General features: G+C 41.5%; 1 protein-coding gene across 1 annotated transcript; it reads right to left on the bottom strand.

The window, feature by feature from the left end:
* Positions 1 to 7,321: 7,321 nt before the first annotated feature.
* LOC147718665 (uncharacterized) lies at positions 7,322 to 13,025 on the bottom strand. Its single transcript, XM_086966759.1, has 3 exons — positions 12,926 to 13,025; positions 8,952 to 9,155; positions 7,322 to 7,615 (listed from the first exon to the last, which is right to left on the bottom strand). Exons 1-3 carry the CDS (start codon positions 13,019 to 13,021, stop codon positions 7,607 to 7,609), a joined length of 309 nt encoding a protein of 102 aa, XP_086822885.1. The 5' UTR covers positions 13,022 to 13,025; the 3' UTR covers positions 7,322 to 7,606.
* Positions 13,026 to 13,410: the final 385 nt, after the last annotated feature.

The following is a 13,410-nucleotide window of genomic DNA, read 5'->3' as shown; positions in this document are numbered from 1 at the left end:
AGAGCAAATTTGAATAAATAATATGAGAGCAAAACTACAAAATTCCAAGAAGTACAAGCGGAGAAATGTAATTTCAAAGATTAAAGATAAGTATAAAGGCCAAAAGCACAAAGAACCTCACAGGGTCACATGGTTGTGCTAGATCGAGAAAAGCCACAAGTTCAGGCTGTCCGTGCTAGAGCATGGACTGAACACAAGGACCAGGTTAGCCCCACTGAAAACGCTGCCTTCTGCAAGTCCAGCTTGAAGAATTTGATTTGCTTGTTGGAGGCCGCAAGGAGTAGGGAAAGTATTCCAGATGGTCATCACTGTAGCATGACGAGCAGTTCTCACATTGGGGACAGTTGTAGCTCTAGCATGAAGATCTGGTGAGCGTCACAGATGGTCATTGCTAGAGCTTCATGATGGCAGTCACTGTAGTCTGTTGTTGCTGTAGCGTGTAGTGGAGGTCTCGCATTGCTGGTAGTCACTGGTGGTCGCTGTGGATTGAAGAGTTGGGCTCACCATAGCTTTGCATTAGTAGTCCTACATAATCAGAGTTACAGCCAAAGTAAAAGCAAACCCATTTGCCATAGATTCAGTATAGCTTCTTCCAGCACAACACGAAAACAAATCACGTGTGTCATTAAGTGTTTTGGAGAATTAAACGTTGTTTAATTAAATTTTAACACTCAAAAATATAATAGCACTTGCAAAAACAAACAGAAATTACGTATTGTATTTCTATACACCGAAATATGAAAGACATGGTGGTTAAATATCAAAATTCATTTACATGCATAAAAAATTACACACATTTAAATTTCAGCATTGGTAGTCCTACATAATCAGAGTTACAAGCAAAGTAAAAGTAAATCCATTTGCCATAGATTCAGTATAGCTTGTTCCAGCACAACATGAAAACAAATCACGTGTGTCATTAAGTGTTTTGGAGAATTAAACGTTGTTTAATTAAATTTTAACACTCAAAAATATAATAGCACCTGCAAAAACAAACAGAAATTACGTATTGTATTTCTATACACCGAAAAATGAAAGACATGGTGGTTAAATATCAAAAGTCATTTACATGCATAAAAAATTACACACATTTAAATTTCAGAGTTGACAAGTGTCCAGGGTAGGTGATTAAATATCACTAGTCATTTAAATACAAAAGGAGTCCTCATGCCAGAAGGCGAACATCTAGGGTGAACCCTGCAAAAAGGACCAGATCCAGCAGTAATTATTTGAAGATTATTGGAGGCAAATCATGAAAGATTCAGTTCCCCTGAACGGAAACCCCCTTATACTAAGCTAAAGTTTGTATTGAGATCTTGGAATTATTATTATTTTTTAAGTTTGAAGCTTATTATACCATAATAACAAGATAAGAAAATTTTACAAGTACAAGAGGATACAAGGCATCTGAAAATGATGATAAGAAATATAACATGGAAAAGGAGTCAAAGGGGAGAGGGGGAGGGAAAAAAAGGGGGGATAAGAGGGAGAAAAAACAGGGAATGTATACATCTTAAATCATCAAATATATAAAGAAAGTAACAATTGCAAGTATTTCACTGGATGCACACCAGTAGCGTATAATGAAACTCAATATAATATGAAAAGCATATGGAACAAGTATTGCGATGAAATACAAGAAATAATGGGACATGACGAGATACTGTAGTCTTTCATGGAGGTTTACGGACTTCATCAGAAGTGTTGACTGAGGAAATCAGGGTAAGATATGTAGTCAAGGGCAGCCACAAAAGATCTCTTTAAATAGACAGGGTGACAGGAGTAACGTAATTGGTATCAAGTCTATGACAGCTGCGGCCGGCAGTGGGAGTACCTGCAGGGTGGTGACGTGGGGAGGGGGAGGGGCAGGGTGGGGGGTAGTAATGTATGGATTACGGAGTTTTATAGGTAAGTAAACATTTAAATAAATAAAACAATTTCGTTGCGCACACTGCATCGCATTTGGTGATGCAGTGCACTCAACAAAATTCATTTTATTTATTTAAATGTTTACTTACCTGGGAAGCTTCATAATCCTTACATTACCATCCCCCACCCTGCACCTCCCCCTCCCCACGTCACCGTCCTGCAGGTACTCCTACTGCCGGCTGCGGCTGGTCTATGATGAAAACAAATAGCATTCCACCATGCTCTAAAGGTGAGGTTATCTGCGTGCTTCCAATTGAAGGTAATTAAATGGATTGCCACTGCAAATAACACATCTATCAGTTTAACATTCGATGTGGAATAAGACCAGCAAGGAGACAGGGAACCCAAGAAAATATTGGAGAGGGAGAAAGGAATAGAAGTGATAAAAATGTTGTTAATTTGGGACCAAACTCATTGCCAAAAGTGAGAAATATAGGGACAGTCAAACAACATATGTTTTAAGTCAGCATGTGTTCAGGGACAGGACCAGCAAGTGGGTGTAGAGTCTGAAAAGAAAGAGGCTAGTTTAGCCGGAGTAAATAAAAGTCGTTGATAAACAAAGTAAAGTGTTTGAGAGGTGTTTGCAGGTCGGGAAGTTTTATGAATTTTAAGCCATAGCCTATCCTAAAGAAGTGTTGACCAACATTCCGTTAAATCTATTTCCCAAGCCAGTTCAGTCTTCATTTTATCTCTACCTGAAGAAAGAAGTAAAGACTGGTATAAAGAGGAGGCAGAGGGTGAAATGATCAATAAAGGAAAAAGAGTGAAACATCTAGAGGGCAAATCTGGAGTAGAAGGTAAAGACTTAAGATATTGAGTAAGGGCGGGTAGTAAAAGGGCATATTGACCCTTGAAAGAAGATGGTAGTAAGAATTTCTTTTGAAGATCAGGGAAGGATAGAGGAGAATTATTCAATAGTAGTTGAGATATACAAAACAATCCCCTGAGTCTCCAGGACTTCCAATAAATGGTGCGGTTCTTAACACGTAATAGAGTATTATGCCAAATGGGTTGTCGATCCAGGGAGGAAGGAGAAGGGTATGATGAAGGTAAAAGTGGAATAAAAAGTTTAGGAGTATGGTAGATGACCGTGGGATGGAACGATGGGATCAAATGTGTAAAAGCAAGAGGTTCAGTAAAATCGAAAGGGGAAAGAAAAGATTGTTCTAGAGAGATCCAAATAGGAGGATGAGTTCCATGATCTGTGGAGAGCCAACAAGATGATTGTTTTAAGGAAAATGCATAATTATAAAATTTGAAATCAGGAAACTTAAGACCACCAGACATTTTGTCCGCTTTTAAAGAGGATAATGCGATACGAGGTGATTTATCTCTCCAGAGAAATTTTGAAAGCAGAGAGTCTATCTTCTTAAAATAGAAACCTGGGATGTGGACTGGAATCATGGAAAGAATGTACAAAATCAGAGGGGAGAGCATCAGTTTGATAAAGTCGAATCTACCCCACAAAGAAAGAAAAAGCGGATATATTAGTGGATAAGGTTTTGATAATAGAGTCAAAATTAAGCTTCAGGGTGTCAGGAATGTTAGAAGAAAACCACAAGCCTAACTATTTTATTTTGGAGGGTTGCCAGGAAAAACCAGTGGGAGCAAAATCATGTTTAAGGCATGTTAGGTTAAGAGGTAGAATCTCACATTTGTCTGAGTTTTCAGCGATAACCGGACAGTTGGGAAAAAGAATCCACCTGATGTAAGAAAGCTGGAATAGAAGAGATAGGATTGGAGCAGTATTTGTATTTTATTTCTTGTAAAGCGCTAACAATCTTCCCAATGGGATATCACGGCGCTATGATTACTAAAGTGCATGTACAGTTGGCATAGGTCGGGCGGATTAGTCAGGGTGGGGGAAGAGGAAGGTTTTCAGTTGTTTCCTGAATGCCAAGTGGCATTCTGTGAGTCGGAGGGCCATAGGCAGTTTGTTCCACTTGATTGCAGCGATGTGGGAAAAGGCTCGCTCACCCATCCTAGCTCTCTTTACCTGAGGGGTTCTTGCCCGTGCCGATAATTGCGAGCGGAGGTTCCTGGTGGGAGCATAGAACTGAATCCTGTTTCTGAGGATGAGAGGGCCTGTCTTGTGCAGTGCTCTATGTTTAATACACATCATTTTAAAAGTTGCTCTTTGCTTCATTGGCAACCAATGGAGATCACGCAGACAGCTCTTGGCCGAGTCAAATTTTCTTTTCATACAGATAGCCTTGGCTGCTGCGTTCTGCACCATTTGTAGCTTGGTGAAGAGATACTCTGCCATGCCTACGAACAGGGAGTTTCCATAGTCCAGCCTACTCATCAAGAGAGACTGGACTAGGATCTTTCTGCACTCTATTGGAATCCAGGGAAAGACTCTTTTAAGCATTTTTAGTATTGCAAAGCCTTTACCGCATATGGCAGCTACATGGGTTTTCATGGACAGAGAGGTGTCAATTGTTATTCCAAGATTCCTTGCTGTTGGTGTCGGAGCAGGTGGAGTGCCCAGGGCTTCTGGCCGCCAGCTGTCCTTCCACAGTTGAGTGTGACCCCCAAACAGCAGTATCTCTGATTTGTCTGCGTTTAGTTTAAGGCAGTGCTTGTGCATCCATTCAGCCAAATCAGAGAGACAGTTTAGAAGCCTGTCCTTAGGGTTGTTCTTCTCATCCAAGATCACAGTGAGTTGAGTGTCGTCGGCATAGGAACAGATTTCAACACCCCACTTTCTGCCTATTCCAGCCAGGGAAGACACAAAAACGTTGAACAGAGTAGGGCTTAGCGAGGCCTCCTGTGGGACCTCGTTTTGATGTTCCGGCGTGGGGATGAGAACTTGCCCAAGTGCACTGATTGTGATCTATCCGATAGGAAAGACCGCAGCCATCCCAGTGCTCTGTCCCTAATGCCCCTAGATGCTAAGGTATCCAGGAGCAGATTGTGTGGGACGGTGTCGAATGCCACCGAGAGGTCCAACAGTATTAGGGCAACTGTTTTCCCCTGGTCTACATGCATTCTGATGTTGTCAAGCACGGCCAGGAGTGTTGTTTCCATGCTGTTGTTGGCCCTAAAACCTGTTTGTGTGATATCCAGCAGGTTGTTAGTTTCGAGAAAACTGGCCAGGTGCCTGTTGACCAGTTTCTCTAGAACTTTCGACAGATAGGGAAGTTGGGATATGGGTCTGTAATTGGCCAGGTTGTTGATATCTAAGCCTGCTTTTTTTAGAAGGGGGTTGACTGTGGCGTTCTTCCAGCTGGATGGGAATTCTGCCTCTTCTAGCGAATGATTCAGCACTTGAGTGTATATATACTTCATTTTTCACTTTATACATATTTACATTTGCTGTTCAATTCAAAGGACACTTTAAGTTCCAAATCAACCACCATAGTCTGAATGCAGGTTTACTGACACAGTCATTATTATTTAACCTATTAGCTTGGACAGCAAATGTAAATATGTATAAAGTGAAAAAAGAAGTATATATATATCTTTCCTCACAGGCAGGCCCCCGAAGAAGGGACAGGGTCCCGAAATGCATCGGGCCAATCAAACCTTCAATCGTCGGTTTACAATTGTTATGGGCTGTGTTAACGTGTGATCCATATCACACCAAAGATTAAATGTATAGGAAATGACTGATATTAATTCAGATATGAATAACATGAAAAGTTAAGCATATGTCAAAATAATATGTTTATCAAAAGAGAGTATGGTAAATAAAACCATAAGAAATTGATGAAAAATTGAGTAAAGGGTCTTTGTGAATTTACATTAGAAGTCAAATACAAAGGTTCAGCTGTGCATTAGGTTAGGGAGTAACAGTGTTTACTACCCGCTCTACTAAGGACCTGGTCAGTAACTGCTTGAACAGAATCCACTCGTTCAAGGTCTACGACTTTTTGTTCCATTGTCAACCCGTTGTCCTCAAGGTTCTGTAGACAAGAATTTGTTTCCACCATGTAAGCCTTGAGGGAGCGTATATCCTCCAATAAAAAGATCCATAGAGATGGAGGAAGAGGGAGGCACTGGTGGAGGAGAGTTTGTCTTTAAGCGCTTTCCAGAGGTAGAAACAGATGGTATCTTAGTGGTTGACTTGGAATTGGAATTTGAGCGAGGTATGACAGAAGAATCACCCCCATTCGTTGCATCCAGTTCAAGATTTGCTTCTTCCATGTTAGTTAGTAGCACACTGAACTGGTTATGGTCCTCTATAGACAAATTAGCAGGCTGCTTAACATTGCCACAGTTAAAACGGGGCATTGCTATTGAGCAGTGTGAAGAAATGGACCGTTAATGAGAAGAGCATCAAAAAAGAAAAATAATAATATGCACTGAGGGCGAGAAAACACGCAGGAACAACAAGCGGAGCAAGAACTGAAGCCTAAAAGCTATATATACCCTAGTCAAAAAGGAAGATCATCCTGGAGTGATTCTGAAGTCATTGGATGGCTTCAGCCAGCCATTCCTGGGGACGTCATCCCAGGCCATCCTGAAGTCTGCCCACAGGGCTGATTATTTAAATGGGATGACTCTTACTGTAATCACAAAAACTACGCTAGGATGGTGTTCTGATGACTATTACTGTAATCACAAAAACTACGCTAGGATGGTGTTCTGATGACTCTTACTGTAATCACAAAAACTACGCTAGGATGGTGTTCTGATGACTTCCACTGACAGGGAGTGATTACCTTTTACAACTCCACGAATACTAACTGACAACATCAGGATGAGTGAGAATGACTCCTGGATGGGCTCTAGACAATTTAAGGATGACTGATGATTATCCCTGGATGATTCTATAACCGCTTCAGGATGGAAGTCAATTACTCTGGTACTTAGGTTTTGTAATGGAAGGGTACCCTTCCATAACCCAAAAAATACTATGTGTACTCAAAAGTGAAACTTTTCCCATTTCGGATGTGTTGTACCAAATACCAATTTGCTCTTGTTTGCAAATCCCGAAAATTTTGAATCAGGTCTGCATTATAAACTCAAGCAAACCAGACACAAAACGTCTCTAAATCTGGTCCTAATACTCAGATTATGTCAAGTCAAGTCAAGTCAAAGAATTTATATAGCGCGCTACATACCCGGAGGGTCTCCTGCATTGGAAAGATTACTTTTTAAACTCTAAAGTGAGAGGTAGACACTTGTATAAAATACAAGTTGCTATTTTTGGCTAGGTTTGTGCTGCAGAAATACCACAAGCACCTTTATATAAAAGAAGTGGCCTGCAGCAATGTTATACCTTTGCATTCAGATCAGCTTAACACGTGCCACTACTCCCATACTCCTGACTCACTGGGATTTGCCTTATTTAGAGGTACAGAGCATTATCGGATGCTGTTTGACATGGTGACCATTTGCAAAACACTAACCAAAATAGTGGTAAAGGAAAAAAAATATCAAAAGGGAGGTTTCAATGTAATTTTATTTATCTAAAGCACATATTTGGCCCCACAGGGGCCAGGATACCAAACAAGAGAAAACATCCAGAAAAAAAATAAGATCCGGGGAAGAAAGGCCAGACTAATGCAACAAGAACAAATAGCTCAACGAAAACCAGCAACTTCATGGTTTGATTCTAGATGTGGAGATTTCCTTAATCCTCTTCTGGCATTGCAAATTTTTATAGCCAGCTTCCTTCTAATACTTCTGTTGTCCAGTGATGACCAGCCGTTGGCACTGCACACAGACTTCATAAACTCTGGAAAAACAAAATAACATACATCAGTATCATGTTCCCACCATTATTTATGGTTTTTAATACGGCTGGGCTGCCTATCAAAAGTTCCAATTCCATTATTTCATACAGTCTGCCAGATGAGATATGGTTAGGGTTACATGGTTCCTAAGTGAAACATTAAGGCCACTTGGTCAAAGTTTGGCACAGCTTAGAGCAAAGCATTGATGAAGAGGGGGCCAGAAGCTGAAGAAAAAAAAAAAGTTCCCTTATGAACTATGAGCCCCTGGTCCACAATGACAGTTCTAGCCCCAAGTAGCAGTGTGTCTTCTCTGGCTCTTTCACCCTTTTGAAATGCTGGGGTACTTGATAAAGACTGTACAAATGTAGATGCATTAAAACAAGCATGGGCCATAGTCCTGTTCACTAGACGCGGGCAAGCTTCCTCTGCAAACAGAAAGTAATCAGTGCCAGATTTTTTTACAAAACCATCATTGAGGCAGCCAGGGTGAGTCTGAACTGTACTTGCAATTATCATATTTGGAAAACAGTTGTCTAAGAAACTAGCATAGTGACCAGAAATCAAAATAGGAGCTTAAAACCAAGTGTTAGGACCAGGACCAACTGATCTAATTATTAGGGAGTTGATCCAGTCTAAATAAAAGCTGCGAGCACAGTATAGTTTGTAAGTGCAGTTTGCTATCACTCATTCATCCAGTTTGAGAACCTCACACTTGGACCTACAGATTTACAAATGAAATCCCAACTCAAGGCTTTGCGCCAGATTTGCATGCCATTTGTAGCACAAGATCAGCACAAACTGTTAAGAAATTACAAGGCACCCCCATTGCTCTTATTGTTCTTTTGCAGACAGCTGTTAAGCAATGATGGAGTCATCGTTCAGTTATGATACAACCTCACATATGCAAACATACAACACAATGTATAATGAATTGTCACAATCCCAGCTCGACTGAATGTTAATTGCCTTACTGCAACTATTAAATCATTTCAAATTTGTTGAACAAGGATCCACGCTACATCCTCCTTTCAGCATCTAAAAGAAGTAATTCTGAAGTTTGCCATAATCAATTACAGAAAACCTGGTTCACAAAAAACAAGGCCCTAAACACACACCATTAGTGGCATTAGATAGAACAAGGCTCAGGCACAGAGCTCCATACTCAGACTCAAGGACAGCAGGGTAGGGGCATTGTCAGTCGCACCCTCTCCATTTGCAGACAGGGAGCAGGGTGGAGTGAAGTGTGAATAAATTGGGAAGTCCGGGACAAGAATGTGCTTTGCATAAGTCACAGCTCTGCCTAGCATTTCCTGCACTCCCTGTGTGTTGCTGACTTACTTGTTCGGGTCCTGTTGTCCTGCAGTCAGGAATTTGTGGATCCTTGATTGGACACCTCTGACATGTTCCAGCCCTGACACGCGGGTCTTCCTCTCCCAGGTCGTTGATATCTTCTTCCGGGTTCCTTCGCCTCTGTGTTCCCTCGCCAGAGGTACATGCTTGTGTAGCTGTTTCTTCGCACCAGAGTTTCTTCGGCCTCTCGTCCTGTACAGAATACAATGAGAGAAGAAAGATATATTTAACCAAAGAATCCTCATCTATCTGGTATATGGTAGGATGATGGTATACATATTTAGAAGGACATAGGTACTTATCTGATTTATCTGATACAAGGAGAGTGGAGAAATGGTTATTCTTTTGTTTCTCCTTTTTAACACAGGCTGGCTCTAAAGAGAAAATAGATATGTTTGTTTCCTGATTTCTTAAGGAGAGCGAAGGAGGGAGAGAGAGAGAGCGCAGGAGAGAGAGAACGAGAGAGAGCGCGAGCGAAAGAGAGAACGAGAGAGAGAGAGGGCGAAGGAGAGAGAGGGCGAAGGAGAGAGGGGGCGAAGGAGAGAGGCAAGTGACAGAGGATGCATTAAAGACGTTGATATGATGGGTAAATTATCTGTGGTAGTGGGCAGACGGGGTCATCTTTGGGGGAATTTTGCACTTGTTATCAAATTGAAAGTCATCCAGCAAGCATAAATGAGTGACTGTGGCAAGTAAGGGTGAAAAATCAACTCGTGAGAAAAAGCCTGCATCGGAAAAAGGGATAAGCAGACTTATTTGTGCCTTGGCACTATGCTCCTCAGTGAGCAGCGCTGTAATGACACAAGGGGTCCTTTTCTCCTTCTGATGCACACGGCTTTGTTATTGGAATGTGGATTCATGGTATGGCAATGCCTTGGATCAAGGAGGGTGTGAAATTAACAGTTGAAATGACACACTAAGGTGAAGTTACATAACAAAGAAGTTTAAATGAAGGAATAATGTTTGTATATAGTGTGGAGCAATAACGTAATGAAACTTGAGGTGAGACCCCTGCAGATCACATTGAGAGGCTGCCCTCCAGACTTTCTCAGGAGCTCTGAGGCCACATTACTGTGCTGAGCGGCTCCCTGGAGTTCGGGACCCCCTGTACTCCAGAGGCCTTTGTTATGCCACTAGTGTAGAGTCTTTCGAAATGAGGAAACTGCACCAAATCATGTAGCTAGTTACAACCTACTTTTTTTAGAAGGAAAAGGTCAGGTTACTAGCAATAATGTCTGTTGAGTAAACTAGACGCTATTTAAATCAATAATTCTACCAGATATTCATTGTTCAAATTATTTAATTATATTTCATCTTTTGGTTTTTATCTTTTTTTATGACTCTTTTTTCTGTTCTTTCATATGTACAAATAGTAATGTTTTTTAGTTATTTTTAAACACATTTTTTTGCATATAATACATTTTGAATACTGTACAATAGAAAATATTTAAAACATTCAACAATACGCAGAGATTATTCCTTTCAACGCGTTTCGGCCGTTCGCCTTCCTCAGGAATTCTGCATATTTCTTTTCTTAATCAATAGAAGCTTAGTTTATTAGATTCTATAGCATATAAACTGGATTTGTGGCGTCTGCTGCATGTGTAGTTTACTGCTAGGTTGTTTTCTGAATATTTTCGTAGCTGCACAATCTATATTTGGATGTGATTTTTATTCAGTTGCTGGAGGAATGAAGTTCTATATAGGTATGGATAGGTTCAGGATAACGATACTGTGTATGCTTTGCAGCTCCAAGAATGGTTCTTCTTAAACTCCTTAGCGGTGACACTTCATTATTAATTTTGCCTCTTGTCACTTTGTGTTTAGCCTCTGCGATATCTTCTCACTACTTTAGTTTGTTTATGAAATAGTTCTTTAAATGGTGTTCTTCCTATAGATGCAGTAGTTAGGCTTCTGCTCTGTTTGTATGGCGGCGCCAAGGCTTGGGGATGGAAACCCGTGTTTTATCTCTTTGGAGTATTCTGGCTCAAGTGTTTTAGTCCGGGAATTCCCTCGTGCTTCTCCAGCTGATGCGCTCGATACAACCTACGACAGAGATGGCGGCAAAGGCTTTTCTTCTCTTACTGGTTACATTGTATCTCATGAATGCATAAGGCCTCATCAATATTATTGAGGGAAGAGACAATTGTATGCTGCTCCAGTACTCTACTGTTGCTGGAAGGCACATGAAAACTTTTTATAATGCTCGTGAAATTTCCAAATTTCGGGTTATATGACATTTGCTACATTCTATCCATTTTTGTGGCTACAAAATCTCGCAGTTTATACTGACTGAAGCAGAAAACGTCTCGTAGGAGACATTTTCTTGTGTGCAGCTCGAGTGTATCTCATGACTTTTGAACGTGAGCTATGCCCACCCACACATTCAATTTTCATGCAAGATACCAACATAAGTGGATTTCATTACATTTCATATAATTTTAACTAATTTTCAGAAGGCATACATTTTCACGTTTGCATAGGCCTTATTCTAGAGACCTGACGAAAGCCAGATAACGGAAGTACGTGCCAGCAGTTCCTGAATTTAGTGCCGTGAACTGACTAGCATCTTTGGCAGGAGGAAAGTCTTTTGTCAACTGCAGTGGCTGTACCCTAGCAAATATTCACTTTTGAACCGCGACTTCGCCTGCTAAAAGGTGCTCATTTGTTTTGACTTGTGTTATCAATTTTATCACACACTCTAATACCACAAGCCGCGTTTCTACTACATCTCTATTTATACCGATTTGGCCAGAGTCTGTCGTTTCCGCTCTATCGGTATTAGGGGCCATTTTGTTGGCCTTAGTATAGTAGGAGCCTGCAGCCTTCTCAACAGAAATCTGATTGGCTGAAGCGAGGCCTGCATCTCACAGGAGAAGGGAGTGGGTTCTGCAATTCATCCTTCCTATGTCGACGCTCCACCTCCCTGTGTTTTACTGTTCAGAACATATTCTTCGTTTGCACATTTGCTTTATGCAAATAAGCTGCAAATAAAATGTTAAATGCTTTCAGGCATCCATATAGGAAACAACCGATGTTGTATATCTCTGTACTAAAAGTCATGGGAAATAAAATTAAATGTATATGCGACCAGTGTTTCATCATGTTTGCTTTGCTTGTTCGTGCGTGAGGCTGGTATGATGTGATGTTTTGGTTTCCCCCTGGCAGTTTTAGAGGGAACTGTCCCAGATTATCACAAGACCTTATGCTGTACTTCGTGTCCCTATCTCTCTTGAAGAATCTCATGTGCTTGTGACACAGATACATTTCAGATGAAATGCAGAATGTCACATGATTTAGAAGAAATCATCTCAACATTGTACCCAGCGTTAATTTCCGAACTAACACTAAGCGAAAACTTTAGCTACCTAATACACGGGCAGTAATTTATTTTTCCTTACGGCGAAGAACTTGCTGTAAAACATTTTTTAGGCTTTTTGCAATTTTCCACAACTTACACAGGCACGCACTACCACACATGCACAAAATACACATGCTCAAACACAAAAGGTGCATAAACAAGCAGGCATGCTGATACAGACAAACATCAAACACACACGCAATCACGCACGCACACACGCAACGCATTCATTACACTAACACGAAGCACACACCTTTATCTTAGTGGGCCACCCGGTCACCGGTCAGGCGTACACTCTCAGCTTGGAAAAGTGTGCAGCCAACGCATCGGGTGCCACATCAACCAAAGAAATTGTCCTTTTTTCTTTATCTGCAGGGAGCTGCGTCTGGCCCACTTATTGAAAACTCGTGCTTTCCGAAAAATGAGGAAGCTCGTCTGGGACGGAAACTGAGCAGCTGGGACCGACAGCGGAGGACTGCGGCTCTTTTTTAAGGAAGGCAGCTGCGCTAGAATCGGGGGGCTGACCCAGGATATGGGCGTGTGCAGATCCGTGGAGCTTGCCCCGATGGACTAACATCTACCTAGCAGCTGCAGCACTTACCGGAGTATACACGCTGGAATCGATGAACTTGTGATGCTTTGGAAGTGTAGTTGGAAAAGTAAAGACTGATCCCGATCCAACGTCCATTATGGCCATTGCCCTCACGGTATTCGTTCTTGCCGCAGACCAATAACGTCACTTCCGGCGCTCCCGGATGTGCGTAGGCTTTTGCACGAGGAATCCACCGGCTTCAGGATCAGGATATGCAAGAGTGAGAGAGAGCTGCTCTCCATTGGCATTGTGTTCGAGGCAGCTGTGCTTTTTACAAATGTATTTTAGTATTGTGATGAAGTGAATTCGGCAGTCCCAAGGACTTCTACAAATTAGCTTGTTTTCCTTTGCAAGACCATTCCTCTTTAGGGCCATGAGCAGGTCTGTCCGCAGGTGTCTAATAAGTCTAACAATCGGATTCCATGGAAATACTCTATAAAGGAAGGGCAGCCTGGGTGTACAGAAAGTATCATTTGCAATCACAGCAGCGCCTC

This window comes from Lissotriton vulgaris, chromosome 4_1 (assembly GCF_964263255.1).
Source record: "Lissotriton vulgaris chromosome 4_1, aLisVul1.2, whole genome shotgun sequence".
In the NCBI taxonomy this organism is placed as follows: Eukaryota; Metazoa; Chordata; class Amphibia; order Caudata; family Salamandridae; genus Lissotriton; species Lissotriton vulgaris.
This window is presented reverse-complemented; position numbering and strand designations above follow the sequence as displayed.